Here is a 21360-nt window from a genome sequence, read left to right on the forward strand (position 1 = left end):
AAACATTTGTGAATCTTTGCGTATTGAATGTGTTGTTATTGTCATGGGGCTTGTGTCTATGACTGGTCGACCCTAGTTAATGGGTGATGCTATTTGTGCCGGTAGTAGAGACCTTAGGCTGAATTGAAGATAACGTGACCCCTCGACACTTTGGAAGATCATCAAGAGACGCGTTTGCGACGATTTCGATGTTGGAAGCTATATACCAAGAGATGACCCTTCTTGATTCTCTATTGCAAAGATGCGATGGTGCGCTGATAAATTCGAGGATCGGGGTTAAAGCTGCTTGAGTTTCGAGGCCTCGAGATGTGGCCCTCGATTCTTGAGTACTGCGTTGCGATGGCGGCCTGATCGTGTTCGAAGAAGAAAACCCAGCTCGGCGTTCGAGAGGGAGTTATTTATCAAAAACCTCACGAGACCGCAGAGACTCCATCTAGAGCACTCTTATGCGACTTGTTCGACGAGTGGAGAAGAATATAATTTTTGTCAAACTCGATGGTGTACCTCGTAGATGCGAGTCCTCTTCCCAAATACATCATGCTCGGTTCGAGCTGGATGCGTTGATTATGTCGATGATCTACCGCCATGGGGAGATCAGCGTAGGGCGCGAGCGGCGCTGAAGTGGCTTATGGAGGGACATTCCACTAGCGGGCGGCTCGAGTGCAGAGATAGATCTGTGGGAAGAAGACCAGACCGGGGTATGTTAAGGGTTTGCTCGGTCGGCGCTTAACGTCGGTTTCTGAGGTGGCCGGAGCGGGAAAGAAAGTCCATTTCGGCGAGATCCCAGATGATCTTTGTGCTACGGTGAAAGTACTTCTAGGGAAGCAGCGATGGTAGAAACTCGACATGTCGTCGCTCGAAGGAAAAGGGTAATAAATCATAGACGATGTTTATGAAGCCTTAATGTTTAAACATATTATTTAGCGTTTAACTTTATTATTCTGAGTTTTAAAAATTTATTACATAAAAGGTTTAAATATTTCGTTCTCCGTTTAAATATATTCGATAATGTTTAAATATATAAAAACTCTATTTAAATATAGTTTTTATAGTTTAAAAATGAGATGATTTATTTGAAATTGTTTAGTTTACATATGTTAGTTTTCACGAAATTTGGTTTCGACGAATCTTTGTAGAAGAAATATTTATTAGGGGCAGTAAAGCGGATGGATGCTATTGCTCGGGAACCACTTGCTCGAAGGCGGGGATGAGAGAGCGGCCTCTGTCGTGCGCTCGGCGCCCGTTCTCCTACTTCTAGTCCACGCAGCGCCGCATTCCTCGGCCAGGAGAACCCCTCCCCTCACGTGCCAGTTGATAACCCCTACCACGGCAGCGGCGGTCCCGTTGTGGCGGCCCCAGAGCCATGGCGGCCCCTCCGGCCGATGTGAGCCCCACCGAGCGGCGTTAGGGCGAAGATGTCGGTGCAGACTCTTATGCTGAGCGTGCGGATATTGATGACCGAGTTTCCTCGGCTTGTCTCTCGTGTTGAAAGCGGCTGGAAGGGCGTTCGTCGATCATTGCGCCGTCCCTCTAAAGTAATGAAACACCGGGATGAATGAGGCGTCGAATTTAAAGGCGAGCGACATCGTCGAGGTAGCCGTTCAAAAGCGGCCACATTCGAAGAGACTTGCGAAAAAGAGGAGAACAATCTGCCTACTGTCTCCGCGCCGGTGACGATGAAACAATAGCAACACCATCGTGACTAATCTTTATTCTTGAGTGCATGTCGGATTGATGACATGGCCGTGAGTGGAGGAGCGTCGTAGATGATGTGGTATTCATTGCGTGGTTGAGAAGATCGTTTACTCTCTTGTTAGCGAAATCCCGACTCGGTGGGCAAGGTTTTGCAGGAAGTCTTGGCATCAAGGCGGACACAATCACGAAGAACAAGAACAAGCTAAAGGGTGTGTCTCCCGGGTTGATCTTTGTTCGAGTGGATTCTGAGTTGAGAAGATGGGTTGAATCTGTTCGTAGTGACCCAGTGGTGAGTGGCCAGACAATCACCGTGTCGAGCGAGGACGCGATCCCTGCAGCAGAAGAAGCATGTAAGGGTATGTATCGCGGTTGATCTTTGTCGTGCGTCCCAGCGTCGAAGCCGAGACACTGATCCACAACAACAACAACCATGTAAGGATATGTATGCGGTTTATGTTGTCGCCGTCGTCCCGCTGAGCCGGACACAATCCCACAACAACAACAACCATGTAAGGATGTGTACTGCGGTTGATCTTTGTCGTCATCCGCGTCGAAGGAAGATCTGCTTTGGTGCTGAGCAGCGATTAAGGCTCAGCGACGAGTGCCCAGTGAAGACCCCGAGCCGAAGCGAGAGAGATGATCGAGGCGATCAACAATGGGACAAGGCGGCTCGGGAGAGTCTTTGTTGCGAAGAAGAAAAAAATGGGTTGACGATCGGCGTCTTAACAAATCTGGCGAGGAGTTGATGAGGATCTTCCTCAGTGCCAGTATGGACGGAGTAAGTTTAAAGTTTTTATGATAGTGTTTAAATGTTTATATATTATCATTTAATTTATCTATTTAACGTTTAATTATTTATAATATCATTTGAAAATTGATAATATCATTTAAATATTCTGATATGGTCTAATTATATACATTATCGTTTAACCTCGGCCTTTGTCGTGTGGAAGAATGACAGCTATCGGCTTCACGCAGGGACAAATTATACACTCTACTTGAGGGAAGGAGATGGTCGCGAGATGATGTGATGGGCGCTTCGTATGCATAATATAAAAATCGCTGAGCAAGTGCCATATCCTTACAAGAAAGCGGCGCCTCCATCACCCGACCATTGGCGCTGTTTATGTCAGCGAGGACGGCACATGAAACCACTATGGCTATGATCGGAGATGCCGTCGCTGACTTGCATGAAGTTGAGATTGTCATCCTCCGATAATCATGAATGGCCACTTCCATGTCCTGAGTCCTTGACAATGATAAACAAGAATCGAGGCGTTATTCTTCATGCGCGGGAGTGCGAAAAAGCGCGTTGGACATGGTAGGTTCTTTAATAAATTATGTCAGATTAATAGTGTATGCGGTATTTTAATCGGTATTCTAATCTCAACTTGCGTATCTCGACGGTGGAATCTATTCGACATTTGTAGTCGATATGGATTTCGGTCGGTCGACCTCAAAGTACCCACTAGTGCACGACAAGGAAACCCGCGCCGAAAAACAAGGAGGCGTCGATTGCGCGAGTCTATGTCATCGCGGTTTATCGAGCGATTACATTTTCGATGAGAAGCTACGACTCACGGTAGAGCAGGGCGTTCCTTACATGAGATTAAAGTATGTTACCCGCATACTTAGGGAGGGAGGCGCGTGCGTCCATTAGAAAGTGGGGTGGTCACAAGCGGGTTAAATTTTGTTTTCGAAGAACATGAATTGTATATGTCAATGTAAATTTTTTTTTCGAATGTAAACCAGGACAAATGCAATTCATTGTTTTTGTTTTCGAAGAACATGACTTGTATATCTCAATGTAAATTTTGTTTATTTTCAAATGTAAATCAGGTTAAATTCCATTCAGTTTCACTTCATTGTTTAATTTCAGTTTCATTCTTTAAATTTACCAGCTATCGTTTTAATATCAGTGTGAAATATTTAAAAATTACAGTTTCTCTGTTTACAATAACACTGTCTCTGTTTAAATAAATGCGTTCACTGTAAAGAATAAGAGTTTATCTGTTTAAATATGAAAAGTTGCCACTCAATTCAGATTGTTTCTCTTTAGAAGTCGACTTATTTACAATGCCTAGTCGTGACAATTTCATTTTCAAGATCTCGATTGTGACGGGATCCGTGGCGGTAGGGCTGCGATGTAACTTCGCGAGACATCGAGCAGCTTGCGACTCGATCCTCTTTTCGTCTAAGGCGCCCGGTGCCTTCGTCGCTGGCGGTTTCTGAGCGAAGCTCACTATTTCCGTCCGAAGGCTTGTCAGTACGTCGGGTATGAGGAATATAGCTTCTTTATACGCCCTGATTTGTAATTGTCGACGGTGAAGTAGCCGCTAATAAATCGATGAGCGTTGGTGTTTGTCTACGGTGTTCTTTGCATTGGTCGATCGCCAGTAGCGATCATTGACACAACGACCAACATGAAGATTTCGGCTAACCTCGACAATTATTTCTACCTTGAATGTTTATGCGGGCGTAAGTAGGTCTCTCATTTGTTCGCTTGCTCACGCCGGGATTTACATAACATGCGCATCAACTTGAACACGGCAAATAAGGTTAAACAAAGAGCGATGATGGTTAAATAATTGGTAAACTTGTTTTAAACGTGATGGGGTAAATATTTAAAGCGATTAAATTAATATTTAAAGTCAGACAATTTTAATTAAACAAATATGGAAATTTTTAAAGGGTAATACTAAATGTTAAGTGTAAACCAACAATCGCAGACCTTATGGAGTCGACCATTTTTCGATCACCGATGAAATGACGAGCTTCTTTGATCCAAGCATTGAACGACTCGCGACATTTGAATACATCTCACCCCAACGATCACCTCACGAGCAGATAATTCGACTAATGTGCCATATCCGATTTATTAATCAATCAGTGATGGGCTTCGGGTGATGTGGCATGCAGTTCATTCACGATATCATCTAATTCTTTAGCCGTGGATGCCCACGCAATGCGAAAGCATATAGACCAGCACTCCTCCCTCAATGCCTTCCCAAGTCGACATTGGCTTTTCATAAAATTAGCCTCCAAATGTCAGCAGAATGAACGTGTGGCGAAGAAGGTAAGACTCTCGCAATTGCGTTCAGAGGCCCCTGGACTGTCCGACCACGAAGGTAATTATCTCATGATAATCTCCTTCCTCAGTATAAAAGCATCGCCTAAGTTGGATATGAACCAAGTCGATTGGCGTCGAGTCTCGTTGTTGACAATACCCGAGATGCGGCGTGGATAAAACCATTGTTTCCATCTTTCCATGTGGCGCGGTGAAGTACCCGATACATTCCAAGGAGGTGGGTACCATCGAGCAAGCATGACGGCCCGACTGCAAGCCCTCTTGAATCCCACAATACACGCTGCGAAAGAAAAGAATGCACGTTTAAAAGCGATCACCGTCTCTTTCCACGATCGCATGATCTTTGCAGGGGTTTGTCTCGACTACCTTATCCACATACCAAAGCAACAAAATCGTGGGTCGGAGATGTCATTGCTAGTCGAGGACCACCCGGGCGTGCTCTTTTTCCCAACCAAGCACGCTTGTATGGTATGTGGACACTATGTTCCCTGCAACATGTCCTCACGAATGTCGATGGCCTTGTCGAGGGCGGTCGTTGAGCCACGAATCACTCGTCGCTTACCCCAGTTTTTGGGCGCTTTCGGATGTGGCGCTTGAACCTATTCCACCACGCTAAGTGTATGCCAGGTTGATTGTCTTGATTTTTGAAAAGTATTTTTATTATACTCCTTTAATGCATGAAGGCGCGATGACAACCATCCCGGCGCATCCCCGAGTCGCTCGATGTTTTTCGTTCTTTATGAATTTGAAGTCAAAATTCCGTTTGATTGCAAATATTTTTGAAATCGTCCACTGAAATGTTCAACACGATCAAACGTTGTCGATATCCAACGACGACGACTGAATGATCGATGAGGAAGGAAGGCATCCCACGCCGTCGAGAGTCACGCATGGGGTTGAGCGGGAGCGCTCAGCGAATCCCGAATTCACATGACACTTCGGTTAAATGAAAAAGATCAATATTTTAGCGAGAGAATAGTCATTTAAGTGATAAAGTAAACTTTTAAGCGTTAAATTAAATAGTTAAAGCAGTTGAACAATTAACTTAAACAAATAGTACAAGATTTTTAACCGATGAGTCGACATACTTAAACAATAATGAACCTATACTGACTAGATCAAATAAAAGAGAAGGAACTTACAATGAGAAAAACTCATTTTCGTTTAGGGATTCTACAATGGCACATTATGCGTCTCGACAACAAGATCAACTACGGTAGCATTTGAAGATGGAGTGCAGCGTGACACGTCCATTTCGGAGTCGAGGGAAACATCACCACGACAAGGGAAACATCGAGGCGTCGTCGCTCGCATATCTCGTAACACCAACTCCCGAAGTCCGAGCCGTGAACATTAGCACTCTTCCCTCCCGTTGTATCTAGTAATACCACAAAAACTCTCCATAATATATCGGTCGAAAACCAAATCGTACAAACCAAATGAAAAGAAGAACAAAAAAGAAGAAGAAGAAGAAGATGTAAAGAACAAACAACAATCGAGAAAAGTGAAACAAAAAGTGCTGGATTGTATGCGTAAAAGATTAGACTAGGCGTGATGTGATTGGGCGGTATTTTTTTCCTCCATCCCAGGGCGAAAAAGGAAATATATGTCACTGTCCCGAGGAAGCCATATTGTCATCGCTTGAAGGAAAAGTTCTCACCTTATCATGAGTCTCTGTTTAAACGTCAAGCTTTTTATGTTTAAATCGATACATATAGTGTTTAAACTAACGGTTAACTGTATAAATAAATTCTATATCATTTAAATAATATGTTAACCGTTTAAATATAGTGGTTTTAAGCATTATAAAATATATGTTATTGTTTTAAATTGAATGCTTTCACGACATGCGTTGAAGATAGGGTACCTCTCGGAGTTCTTGTTTAAACATCTTTATGTATTTGCTTAAACACCGTTGTCACTGTTTAAAGAATAAATCGATTATTGTTTAAAATTTTTGTTTTTGTTTACAATGCTGGTTTTTGTTTCTCAAATTGTTTTAACTATGTCTCTGTTTAAATTTCACAAGTTATCACAAGTTCACACTCAAATAAGTTTGTTTGTTTAAAATGGAGAATCTGATTAAATATCAGAAGTTCACACTCAAATAAGCTTGTTTCATTTAAAATAAAACATTTACAACGTCTTCTCGGACCTCAGACACGCGCGAGTCGACCCTCGTTCGTCTATTAAGATTTCGGTTTGACTCACCAAGTATCCAGTACATTCGAATGCTCACTGCGGTTGCGCAACATTCGCGATCGACTTGAGCATGCACAACGTAGAGCATAAAGCGTTAAAAAGGTTAAGCAAATACATTCATAAAAACGTCTATTAATCAATGTGTCATGGTCTGACTTAAGTGAAGATCCTGAGAGTTAAACATAGAAAGTAATATTTGTACACTGACGAAACATTCTTAAATGGTAAGAACAATTCTCAGTGATAAATATCAACTCCGTCTTAAGGATGTTTCATGATCTTCCTCCTCTAGAGAATCCTCCAGCAATTAAGCAATAAGTGAAAAACTTTCTTTTCTTGCCCAAGTTGAAATGCCTGCTTAATTGTTTGCCCGTCATCCACAGCTGGGGAATCCTCTGCATTTAGGCAATTATGCGGGAATTTCGACTTGGGGAAGAAAAAAATAGTTTAACTTGTTACGTGATTACGGGCGATTGATTCTCAAGATAAGGAGGATCATGAGACATCCTTTAATATAGAGATGATCTTCAAATTTTTCGTCGACTCCAGTGAATATCATACACAAGCGAGTGATGATGATGAGGAGGAGGAGGAAGATGAGGGAGCGATGAGAGTGGTTGTCCATGGGAAGGGTTCTTCCTTGTCATTTATGGTGTGAAGTCCACAAGCAGGTTGACGCTTCATATCCGAGAAAAAAAGGAAAGCGCATGGGACCGGGAGATTGATCGATCATGACGAGCGGGTGTTCGGGATATTTATGTTACCGTGCGCAAAAATTAATGCCAGTCGTTAATTCTTATCGCACGGGATACCATGTCCTGCCACTTGCCACTGCCAACACTTCGGGTTCAAAGCGAAAAAAGATCAATATTTTAGGCGAGACTTTGAGAATTTACGCGTTAATATGAATAGTTAAACGGTGAAAGATAAATTTAAAGCGGAGGCGACAATTATTAAACAAATTTGTAATATATTTAAACGGATAATAGCAAAGAGTTAAACGAGTATTTAAAAATATACAACTAGATAACCATAAACGAGAAGAACTTTTGTGACAACTGAACTGGATTTTTCGATGAGGGATTCGACAATGGCACATCGTGCGTCTCGACAACAAGATCGACTACATCTCATTTGAAGATGGAGTGCACTTGACAATCCGATGGAAATCAACTTCATTTTACGTTGGAGAAACCGATTTATATATTTCGGTATGATAAACTTCACCCGGACTCGTTTCTCGAAAACAGATTTACATCTATCATTACCACAAAAACCCTCCATAATAAACACACAGAATGGTCGAAAATGATAGCGTGAAGAGATTCTCACCAGACACTGAAAACCGCGAGCGAAGTCGAACAAACCAAATGAGGAGAAATGAGGAGAAGAACAAGATGTAATGCAACTTCAGGCGTTGTCATCGAAAACCAGCGAGAAAACCCTGAAAAGGTTGGACATGATGTGATTTAGCACTTTTTCCCACCATTTTCAAGGGCAAAATGAGATTTCTGACATACGGACCCATTTGAAGTGAGCGGTGGGGGTAAAGGGAAGTTAAACACTAACGGAAGGGTCATCGGGTTGTGTAAAAAGTAGGAGGGGGTTTTTGGGAAGTTTTTGAAAAATTACGATTGGTGAACAGTAATTTTCCTTTGATTATATCTAAAGCAGTAATTATCAACTTATCAATTTTGATCTCTTTTATTATAAATCCCAAATATAGTTTTTTTAAAATAAAATATTAATAAATTATGTGAAAATGTATTAAAAATAATATCTCAAACAAGTGTGTTCTCACTATAATAAAAAATAAAAATTTAAATTTACTTCGAAAATAATAACATAAATACTCGAGATAAAGGAATTCGATGTAAATAGATCAAAGGTTGATTGACATAAATAAATCACAATTCAACATATTAAATTAGAAAACATTTTTCAAAATTAATAGGCAATTTTCAAAATAATTTAATAGTTTTGACAAAATGACTCTAGTACCATTTTGATCAATAAAAACCGCATTTAAGTAATTGTGATAAAAAAAAAACAAATAAAAAACTTCCCATTTGCAAAGAAGCACCCCGAAAATGGAGAAATTTTTCTTACCACTGGTCAACCCAAGCTCGTCATCCTTCAGCTCCGAAGCTCAGTTCACTCGGAGCATCCATGGCTGCTGCTCTCGCCCTCGCAGCGCTCCTCCCCTTCCTCCTCTACCTCCTTCTCAAACCCATCCACTCCTTCCTATGGCGCCCTTATCGTCTCCACCTCCACTTCCAAGCCCAACGTGTCCGCGGGCCCTCCTCGCCGTCCTCCTTCCGGCAACGCAAGTGACATCCGTGCGCTGATCGCCAGTGCACAATCCTCCCCGATCCCATCCTTTCACCATGACATCGTCTCCCGGGTTGCGCCACACTACCACGCCTGGTCGGCGGCGTACGGAAGGATCTTCGTCTTCTGGTTCGGGTCCAGGCCGAGGGCTGGCCATCGGCGATCCAGCGTTGGCTCCGGGCGGTGTTGATGGATTCCAGTGGAGATTTTGAGAAGACGGGGTTCAATCCGGTGTCTAGGCAGTTGTTCGGTGAGGGTTTGGTGGGGCTGAAGGGACCCAAATGGGTTCAGCACCGCAGGATCGTCTCCCCTGCCTTTCATATGGAGCGAGTCAAGGTTTGTGAGATTCTTGGATTTCTTCTTCTTTTCTATCTTTTTCATTGCTGTGATTGTTGGGTTCTGTGAAGTTCTATTCATGTATTTATATAGATTCATCGTGTTTCATAATTTTTTCTTTGTTTTCATTGCATTGAATTGAAAAAATCTAAACATTTAGGAAGACCATGTATTGCAAGAATTAGAATTAGAATTAGAATTTATCAAGCTTGTCTTGCTTAAATTGCATATGAGTCAGAGATTGAATGGCAACTTCAATTTGCTGATAAATACTTAAAAAGAAATGTATTTATGTTTATTTTTCATTGTCGAAGAGATTTTTCGTGTCACTGATCTGGTTATGATTTCATTTTAGTGTTGGGTGCCCACAATTGCAGCTTGCACTTTGAAGATGCTAGAGAAGTGGGTGAAGAATGGTGAAAATAGCTATGAGTTTGAAGTCGATGTGCACAAAGACTTTCACAATTTCACGGCAGATGTCATTTCTCAAGTGGCTTTTGGCAGTAGTTATGATGATGGAAAGCAAATATTCCAATGGCAAGAGGAGCTAATGTTACTTGTTTCTGTTTCGATAAGAAGCCTGTACATTCCAGCTCTTAGGTAAAACAATCTTTGCTGTGATCATGTTGTCATTTTTCTTTTAAATTTCTTGAAGAAATCTCAGCCTTTGATATGTTTGCTCCTTTCTGTTTGATGCCTTCTAGTTTTACATGCTTTTCTTTTTTTCTTAATTTTTTGAACCATGAACTAGACTTCTAACAAAGCCTACATGAACTTTTTGTGTCTTTCTGTGTTGTCCACCTTATCTGTGCTTTAAGGATTGCTTACATCATGTACATCTGAAATCAGCAATCAATGGTAAATGTGAAATTATTTTCAAATCATGAAATTTGGTTCTGCTCACTGTACGTATTGGAAATATTAAACCTAATTAAATTGCCGGACAAGTTACAAGTTATGCCTGATTGGGCTGTGCAATCTAGAATTTGATGACTTGTCTATTTTAAAAAAGTCCGATTGAATATGGATACTGCAGATTCAAGGATATTATAAGTTTTCAATTCCAAAAAGAAACTAAGTTCTAAGGTTTAAACATCCAATGAAAAGGTGGGAAATGGATCTTGCACCTTCCACCATATGTTGGCTGACCTTAATGCTGAACTCCCTTTTCTTTTACATCAAGATCATTAAGCTAATTTTACAAGTTCAGCATTCAAATTTTTTTCTTTATTAACCTTTATCTTTGTAAACATTTCCTTTCTCCCTTTTCATTTTTTAGAAGCCTTGTCTCTTCTTAACTTTCTCTTTTATCTGTTTTCTCATCTTCTATTTTTCTTGAGGAATGCTTTTTTACTACCTTCATACTGATTGCCAGTTATTCTTTCATTGTCACTACATGTTATTATTCATAGTACATTAGATGGGTTCAATAAAGTTATTGGCAGTAAAGGGTAACGGTAATACTTCAGTTAATTTGGTATCCATGGTTCATTGTTAATATAAATGGATCCCACGTCGCTATGGAGAACTTAAAAGTCAAAAACTAGTGGTTTAACTTAAAAAGATATGGAATTGTTGAACTTCTGATTTGTCTCAATATTGTTGTTACTTGTAGTAATTTGGTGGCTTCATATTCACGATCTGACAGCCATGCTAGGCCCAAGTTATTTTTCGACAAAATGTCATAGAATCACCTCTGAGAGTAGGATGTCTTACTGTGACAGGTTTGTGCCAACAAAAAGGAACCGCCGACGCTGGAGCTTAAGTAGGAAAATCAATGAGTCTTTAGAGAACCTGATTCAAGTGAGAGGTAGGGAATGTGAGAATTCTCAGAACTTACTTGGCCTAATGCTTTCTGCCAATAAGAATGAAGGAGAAGAACAGATTGGGATCAAAGAAATCATAGATGAGTGCAAGACATTTTATTTTGCTGGAAAAGAGACCACAGCCAACCTCTTAACTTGGGTCATACTGCTTCTTGCCATGCACCAAGATTGGCAATCAAAGACAAGAGAGGAAGTCATTTGTGTATGCGGTAGCGAAAACCTTCCAAATGCAGAGGATTTGAGTAAACTAAAATTGGTAAGCCTAGTTTCTTCAAGTTTGTAAATTTTCCCATAATGATAACCAGGTGAATTAGATATAACCAAAACTCATGGTGTCAATAAATTTCAGTACTTGATAGAAAACTTGACTATCTTCAACAAAAGGTGCTATATTTCTATAGGGTTTGTTTTCAATTAATGAGAAACCAAATTTGCAAGCTTTTATATTTCTATAGTTTGTGAATCATTACAAAATCTAGAAAATCATGAGTTAGTTCAGGACAGTTTCACAGTAAAAATAACAACAACATGAAGTGAGGTATCCGGTGATTGTTTCCAGTATTTTAATTAACTCTTGATAAATAATTAACTGGTATGAGAAATCTCGTCTACATTGTAGAACATTTGTTCTTACCAGTCTATTACTCTGTTATAGTTGATCACATTTTGATTGCCAAACAGTTGGGCATAGTGCTGAAGGAGACACTCCGGTTATACCCTCCAGCTGTGGCACTAAACAAATTAACTTCAAGAAATGTCAAGCTAGGAAAACTTAATGTCCCTGCAGGAACGCAAATATACATTCCTACAATCGCCATTCATCGTGATGCAGACACATGGGGCGCCGATGCAAATGACTTCAATCCATCTAGATTCTCCAAAGCCAATGCTCATTATACAGGACTATTCTTCCCCTTCGGACAAGGGCCTATCATATGCGTTGGCCAAAACTTAGCGCTTGTCGAGGCCAAAGTTGCAGTAGCAATGATTCTGCAGAAATTCAAGTTCAGTGTGTCGCCTTCTTATGTTCATGCTCCAATGTTACTTCTAACTCTGCAACCTCAGTTTGGTGCCCAGGTCCTTTTTAAAAGGATCTAAAATGTCTTGTAATTTGAATGTAGTGTATATTATTTACTGACCAAGTTCTTGGATGGTTTATTCACCATTTCTCTCTTGTTTGTTTGAATCAGAATTTTTTTTTTTTGTACTCATGAATTGAACTTTGATAGGAATGAAATTTCAGGATTTGTTATCGATGAATGTCGAATAGGTGATTATTTTTAATAAGATGTTTTTTAAGTTGATTAACATCTGTTTGTTTATATGATGTGAGTCTTATTCAACATTAGAAATTTTTGAAATCAATTTAGTCATTGCTTGCTTTGCTTTTTAATATATAAAGCGAACAAGTTTTATCGGTTCGGGTGGTTAATTAAATTTTAATCCAATCACTTATAACATCTCAAATAATTTAGCTCAAAAGTAAACATCATAAACTTCAATACACTAACGCTTCCTCTTTTGATCTAATCTAAAAGATGGCAACTAAAATACTAAAAAAAAAGGGGCACGAGAGTTTTGCTTGGAGGCAAACTCATACATTTAAGAGTGTAAAAGCAAAAACCATATTGCTTCACTTCTCCCAATCAAACGTGCAAGCAAAACCATTGAAACCATTGCATCATTCTATATATATATATATATATATATATATTACATACACAATAACACTCTTGAGAACTCAAAACAAATATACTGAAATAAAAATTGAAGAAGAAGAAGAAGGTGATCACACAGATAAGAATGTCGAAAACTCAAGCGAGTATCGGTGACCTGACATTCAAAGGCTTTGGCGATCTTATTAAGCTTCTTCCGACGGGCACCGTCTTCTTGTTCCAGTTCTTGAACCCATTGTTGACCAACACCGGCCATTGCCACACATTTAACAAGTACCTCAGTGGTCTGCTTCTCTTTGTTTGCAGCTTCTCTTGTTGTTTCTCCTCCTTCACTGACAGTTATACAGGTTTGTCATAATACTTGTTATTATATTCAATGGAATTAATAAGTTTAATTTGTAGACGATAACAACATAAGGCCACCGTCTAGATGGTTAAGCTGTAAAACATTTGAATCTCATACAGGAGATCGATAATTCATTTTCTTCTTAGTTCATAGTTGAAGCGTAAACAGAGACTATATATATATATATATATATATGGTGGTTTGTCCATATTGCTAAAAAATAAATAAATAATAGCACGACTAATACAACATAGTATTAGTGGTTGAGTTGCACCACAAAATTTTAATTCTGTTTTATATATTAAGATTAGATATATTAAAAGTAATTTGTTGATTTTTATTTTTATTAAAAATAATTTTGTTTTTTCAATTATACTGTAATTTGGTAAAAATTCTGTTTACTAGAGTATAAAAAATTTATAAAATTATGTTATATTTAATTATTTTTTTTTATGTTGTACTCCAACCTTATTTACAAAACAAACATGCGATAAACTATATGCTTCAAATTTTCATGTCTCAAATGGATTTTAATATTAAAAAAAAACAACTTTTATACTACCTGTCTAGTGTATTAAAAATTTATAAAGTAATGTTATACTTTAATTACCTTTTTTTATGCTGCACATCTATTTTATTTGTAAAACAAACTAGATAATGACATAGAAAACTGTGTATTTCAAATTTTCAGGTATTAAACAGACTTTAATATCACATTAGCAGCGAATGATATTTTTTAATTCTACTAATTTTTTTTTTCCCTTCAAAATCTATGTATAGGAAGTGATGGAAAAGTATATTATGGCATTGTGACAAAGAAAGGGCTGTGGAGTTTTTCTGATCCAAATGCAAGATCAATTGATCTCTCAAAGTACAAACTTAGGTTTGGGGACTTTGTTCACTCATCTTTGGCATTGGTGGTGTTTGCAGTGATAGCTCTTTTGGATAATAATACAGTGTCATGTTTCTACCCATCTTTGGAGACAGAGGAGAAGACGTTAATGACCATTTTGCCTACCATTGTTGGTGGCTTGTCTAGCTTTGTTTTCATGCTCTTCCCTAATAATCGCCATGGAATTGGCTACCCTGCAACACAGCCTGCCCAGGACTAATATTTGGATTTATATTTATTGCAAGTCATTTGCTTGATCAACTTGATTTAATAATGTTTTCATGTATGCCAAGGGTGTATTTCATGTTGTTTGTATATGGGTCATATATTGGAATTAAGATTTGATAAATATTTGTTTTTGGGTGGTTTGGAGTTCGAATTTTATGAGTAAAAAAAAAAATAATGAAACTAAATGCTGAGAGAGATTTATTTTATTAAAAAAACTTTTTACTACTTGTCCAGGACTAATTTAGTGTGATGACTCCTAAAAATTGATTGATAAAAATTATATATATTTTATTTTGATACTATTAGCGGTAAAGATGTTTGATACAAATTATGTATATTATATGGGTTTGATTTAACACAAAAATTTAAATTTATTAAATAAAAATTATAAGCTTATACATTCAAATTGACTAATGGGAGACCATTAGTTACTCCAAATTACATGAACATGTTTGATTTGATTAATTTGTCCAACACTATAGTTGATTTAGATGTATATAGTACATTTGTTTAAGTTTTGAATAAAACATTTGTTTAAGTTGTATTATGAAGAGTTCAAGATAAACAAAAATGAATTTAATATTAAATGATACATAATGTATAGTAAATACTACTCGATTATTATTAATTTGGCCCCATTGTTTACAAAAATATCTAAATAGGGTATGGGTGAGTTCTCTATAAAAGGATTAAACTAACGGAGTAAGCTGTAGTGATTGAAAAATGAGGAATTGCCTAAGAAATTCAAATGTTAGAAAGTTTGTCTGGTAAGCTTTGAAACTTTCAGGGACTTATAATTAATCTTTCATTATTATTATTATTATTATCAGTTGATTTTATTTATTTGATTTCCCCAAAACCTTAAAATAATATCTATTGCTAAAATTAATTTTTCTAAATACAAAGATTTGAAAATAAAAATAAGAACAAATTAATTTTGTTTTTTTTTTGTTTTTGACCCATTAATGTCTCGGGGTTGGATATTGAGAGCTCTATAAGGCCATCTCCAATCTAAAACTTTATATTTGAATCTTCAGCATATAAAAATTCAGCTTGCTCCTACCGACATCTCTATTTGTGACTCTAAAATAAAATATTCTAAGAATATTCTTCGTACTTTATATATTCCTATCATTAACAAATTTAATCAACTTTAATTCTTTTTCATTTTTAACCATTAAATTTAAATATTATATTATTTTAAATATGGATTTTATTTTTATATTTATTAAATATAAAATAAAAATAAAAATCCAATTGAAAAAAAGACAAAATACAAATATTACATTAATTACTTTATAAAAACATAGCATACAAGGGTTTTTTATTACTGCGCCTTCGCGTAAGAGAGCATAACCACTAAAGCAAGGTTAAAGGATAATAAATGGTACTATATATCAAGTGGATGAAGTTCTTGTAGCTAGGCAATGTGGTTCTAAACTTTTAGTGAAAATGTTTTGAAACAAATATGGGCCTAATGTATATGAGCCCTCTAACAAGTGGTTTATCCATCTTATCAATACATATATGTTAAAAAAATAATAAAATAATAAAATAAATTTGAAATAAGAAACTCAAAACAAGTGAGAGAATAAGAAAACATATTTAGAAATAAAGACCAAAAAGGCAGAATTTAATGAAAAATGTGTGTTTTTAAGAAAAGATAAAGAAAGAAAAATAGATTTGAGACATTCTAGGATTTCATTGCTCTATGGACCAAAGTTTTTCTAACTAGTATTTTTGTAAGTATTTATTGATTAATTTTTTATCTTAATTTATTATGATCCATTCTTTTTTTTTAAAAAAATATATGAGTAGCTAACAAAATCATTACTCTCAACAATTATATTATGATTTTATAAAGTACTCCGTCCTCTTTTCTTGTCATATTTTTTAAGCTTTTTTTGTTCTTTTTTATTTGTACATTTAAAAATTTATATAATATTAAATATTGTTTTTTTTTTTTAATTTATCGTTTATATTTAATGTTTTTCTACAACTTATAATAAATTATATTCAACTATATATTTTTCAAAGTATATTTTAAATAAGGATAATATTATAAAGTTAATATAAATTTAATAAATTTTAATTATTTTTTTAATTAGTGTGAATTAGATAAAATTGACAAATAAAAAAGAACAGAGAAATATTAAATAAATGATATTAATTATACAAGCATGTCATAGAAAAAAAATCGAAATGCTTCTTCATTTTCAGTGAAACATATGATGGTGAAAGACATAAATGATAATGAAAATCAAATTAAGAATTAGTATTAATTGTGATGTTGACTTATATAAGAATTTACATTGAGATCATGTTCAGAAACATATACTGTTAAAGCTCGCAAAAACTTAAATTGGAATATAAAAAATGAAGATTTTGTTTGGGTGTTTTGGTCCACCTGTATTTTTGGGAGGCATGGACTTTAAAGTAATTCAGGGCATATATTGAGAGTTCCGTAAAATAGTTATTTTTTTTTCAACAAATGTTACAAAGAGAAACAAACATCCACAAAATCCTTTGGAAATTTCTTTATCCGTAAAACTTTATTCATGGCATATTATATATAAGTAATACTTTCTTGTGGATGTTAATAGCCTGTTTGTAGAGAAAGCAAAAGTAAGAAAAAAAAAAAAAGCAAAAGAGAAAAGAGAAAGGCATAAACAACGGTGAAAACAGAGAGTGGACAGCAATAAGATGGAACAGTGACTGAGGGTTATACTTTTCATCCCTTTTTTATTGTTCATAGTATTGTTTACCGTATACTTTTGATGTTATTGTGCACACCAATGGATGATCTACAATTGTTGGATTCAAATCCAACAGTTGATATATGGGCGTCCGTTGTTTATAACACTGTTCATTATATCGTTTGACGTAATGTTTACGATATTATTTATGGTACCGTACACATCAATAAATGATTTACAGTTGTTGGATTCAAATCCAACTGTTGATTTAAGGATGCATGTAGAATTGTTATCGACAAATGTCTCAAGTAGATTGATTCTCACATGTATATATATATATATAATTTTTTTTTTCAAAAGATGTGATCATGTTCTCCTCAATCATGATAAAATTTCTTTCTTTTAAGATATAATTTCTTTTTCAACAGAATTGACTTGAAGTTTTTTTTTCAAGCATATCAGTTTCAATAAATCCAGAACATACCTACGTATATTATAATATATATTACAATATTATATATATATATATATAAAGAAAGAGTGAAGAAGAAGGAGAAAATATATATATTATTAAAAGTAGAAGGATAACGATGGCCGCCATCTGAATATAATATCTCAAAACTAACTGCCCAACAAAACAAGCAAAAATCAATGCATCATCAATGTTTCTCACTTTGTTTCTTGTTTCTTGTTTCCACCTTCCTCCTTCCTCCATCTTCCTTCCTTGATTTAGTATGGCATTTAGTATTTACTTATTTTTACATATATAACCTATGCAAATTAAAACCAAGAATTATCAATGTACTCACACACACACACATTTGTGTGCATGACTATTTGGGATTTATATGTAGCATATTAGATTCCTTTATGGAAACAAATTTTTATTTTTTTAAATATTACAGATTTATAAATATGATAGTTATATAAATAAATATTTTTATAAAAGAAACTTTATTATATAAATTGTCATAATTCAAAATGTCAAAACACTAATCATCTTTCTAAAAAAAACATGTTGGTATAATACTTCTCTTGGTGAGTAGAGGTCAAGGATTAGAGTGAACCTTACAGTAATGTGAATTTTTTTATATTTATAAAAAATAATGTTATATATAAAAGTTAAAATGATTAAAAAATATAAATAAATAAATAAGTTTTTATCTACTGATAACTTTTATTAAATTATAACAAATTATAATAAATAGTTAATTGGACTAGAGGTCAGATAAGTGAAAAAAAACCTCACCTCCTAATATCTATATATATATATATATATATATGATGACGATGCATGATAAAATAAATGGAGTTCCTTGTTGACTTAAATTCATTTATATTCGATTCACATTATTCAAATTCATATAAAATTATATGAATTTCATATTCATAGGTCAAAATATAATGGCCAGCCACTAACTATGCTAGAAGTGTCAAATGTTGACATATGCTCCTGTATCTGACTTGAATCTTATTAATTTCATAAATAAAGTTGACTAATATGACTTAGTTAATTAATTTAATTTATTATTTATATCATAAATATAATTAAATTATTTTGACCAAGTATTTCATGTGAATTATAAATTTGTGAAGAGTGTTCATATTTTATTGAAAGAGGTGGGGTCAAATTTTAGCTCACATAGAATAAGGATATAACCTCAAGAGAAATTAGATGGAATCTATTTCATGTATCAATAAGGTTATGTTTTAGAAATAATTATAATTTTTAAATTTGATAAATTACAAACACCAAGAATGGAGATATTTATATGAATAGCTATAGATCCCTTTTTTTTTGTTTAATTTTTTGGATGAAATATGAGAATAACCACCAAACTATATTTTTTTTCCTTTATTTGAGTTGACCATATTCAATGTTTTTGATGGTTCTGGTGGGGGTGTGATGTGCTAAGTTCACTCAAAAACTCACTCAAGGATTAAACACATACACACAATCAAAACAAGAGAAAGGAGATAAACAAATTGGTAACCCAGTTCGGCACAACCTTGCCTACATTTGGGGGCCAGGCCCAGAGAAATAATCCACTAAAACAGGTATAAGAATAATGAGTACAACACTCTCTCACTTTCACAATACAAAGAACATCCTCTCAAGATTGCCCGATGGCCACACACTCAACTCTCACCAAAAAGTTTCTCACTGGTTGGCTCATGCTAAATCTTCGAGCTGGATCTCTTATATAGGCCCTTTCTGGCGTCTAATCTGATTACCTCTTTTTAGAAATTCTCCATGGCTTTCTAACTTGGACATCTTCCAGTTAGATGTTACAACACCGATTGCATGACATGACCCACCTTCTCGAACATGGCGAGTTTTTAGCGGGTTTACGCTCGAATACGCCACCTTGACCTCCCGATTCCCTTGATTCGCCTCTTAGCGAGTTGACTCGACCGAGCTCCTCACGCTGCGGTGCTTCCTTCCGCATGTCACTTCAGAAGGTCTCCCTTTCCCGACGGACGTGCCCACCAAGGCACACGCGACCATCTCACCAAAGATATCCACTGAAGATCTCCCGATCTTCTTTCCAAACTTGGCCCAAGTTTGGTCTTCCCAAATAATCTTCGTTTGACTCATGGGAATGTTGTTACTAAACTTGATCTCATCTTCATCCAAGTTTAGTCTCCAATATCTTCAAGCATGATTTTCAATCACCCATGCTTGGATCTCCAGATCTCTAATCATATCTCATGCAATCTTCAATCAATCTCCTCACATGACTAGTCTCCATGAATAGTTCCGCCCATAGATAGCTCTTGGATCTTCTTTGAAATTGAGTTTGCTAAATATGGTCTTAATAATCTCCTTGGCATGTCTTCTTACCTTATTTATTTTGTGTCTTCAAATAGCTTCACACCAAACTAAATCTTGTGTTTTCTAATAGCTTCATACTAAGTTTAACTTGTGTCTTCTAATAGCTTCATACAATCTTCATGATCTTGAATACTTGCCAATGATAGAATATTCCTCTCTCTTCAAATAGATCTTTCTAAAAAGGAGTTCTATTAAAGATATGAATTGTCATCCCAGATCTTACCAAAGATAGACAATCATACCTAAAATAAAACTTACCTTTCTTGAAGAGATCCTTTAGTCTCGATGCACTTTTTTAAAATAGTTGAACATCACATGATTCCATTGAGAGAAATATCTACTGAATAAATTCTCCACCTTGATCTTCATAATCCTTGAAGCTTCATTAATATTTCTCCACATCATCATCATCATAGTCACATTTTCCTTTGATGAGACATCACATGCCACGTCACCATCCTCTTGCCATGTCACACCTTGGCTTGTCATATAATGCTAATCCACGTCATCAGACTTAACAGTTTTACCTAAAGGTTTGTTTGTATTCGTGGTATAGCCCTGAAAATTATTTTCTCAACATATTTACAAAATAATAAAAGTTAAAAAATAATGTTTATTTATAATTTTTTGTAAATCATTATTGCTTAGTTATATATTTCTTGGAGGCCAAAAATCAATTAATTTTTTAAATTATTATTTATTTACTTTTTATTTTATAAAGCAAAAATAATAATAATACCTATTTATATAATTTATAAGTTAATTTTAAACTATAAAAGTATATAACTAAATTAATAAATATTTTGTGGGGGTATATAATAAATATGTTTTTTTTATGATAGTATATTAGAAATCATTGATTTATTTTATTTTATTTTTTATAAATATGTTGATAAGCCAAGAATTTTCAACTTTTGAGGTGGCAGTTATTTGAATTTCAACCGAACCACTTTAACTTTTTTGGTCTATAAGTATTGAATTTTTTATTTAAGATAACTGTATCCTATTAAAAAGACATGTTTAAATCTCACCTCACACAATCTATGCAATTCATTGAGACGTGGTTTGTCCATGTTTGATTGACAAAAAAAATGAAAAAATTATTCTCCTCTCCTCTCTGTCTATATATATATATATATATATATATATATGAGTATACATCAACTATGGACGTTAATAAAATATCTGTAGTTGATAAAAAGGAAGAG

General features: G+C 35.6%; 2 protein-coding genes across 2 annotated transcripts; both read left to right on the forward strand.

Annotated features, from left to right (window-relative positions):
• Positions 1–1415: 1415 nt before the first annotated feature.
• On the forward strand, positions 1416–12727 carry LOC120265008 (cytochrome P450 734A1-like). The gene is given in 8 exon segments (XM_039272944.1): positions 1416–1524; positions 1818–2051; positions 9063–9280; positions 9282–9488; positions 9491–9652; positions 10008–10252; positions 11377–11734; positions 12160–12727. Coding segments are annotated over 8 exon segments (1950 nt in total). The 3' UTR covers positions 12577–12727.
• A 464-nt stretch (positions 12728–13191) lies between these two features.
• On the forward strand, positions 13192–14751 carry LOC120265586 (protein DMP2-like). The gene is made up of 2 exons (XM_039273528.1): positions 13192–13501; positions 14281–14751. Exons 1-2 carry the CDS (start codon positions 13282–13284, stop codon positions 14610–14612), a joined length of 552 nt encoding a protein of 183 aa, XP_039129462.1. The 5' UTR covers positions 13192–13281; the 3' UTR covers positions 14613–14751.
• Positions 14752–21360: the final 6609 nt, after the last annotated feature.

This window comes from Dioscorea cayenensis, chromosome 7, assembly GCF_009730915.1.
Source record: "Dioscorea cayenensis subsp. rotundata cultivar TDr96_F1 chromosome 7, TDr96_F1_v2_PseudoChromosome.rev07_lg8_w22 25.fasta, whole genome shotgun sequence".
Lineage (NCBI taxonomy): Eukaryota > Viridiplantae > Streptophyta > Magnoliopsida > Dioscoreales > Dioscoreaceae > Dioscorea > Dioscorea cayenensis.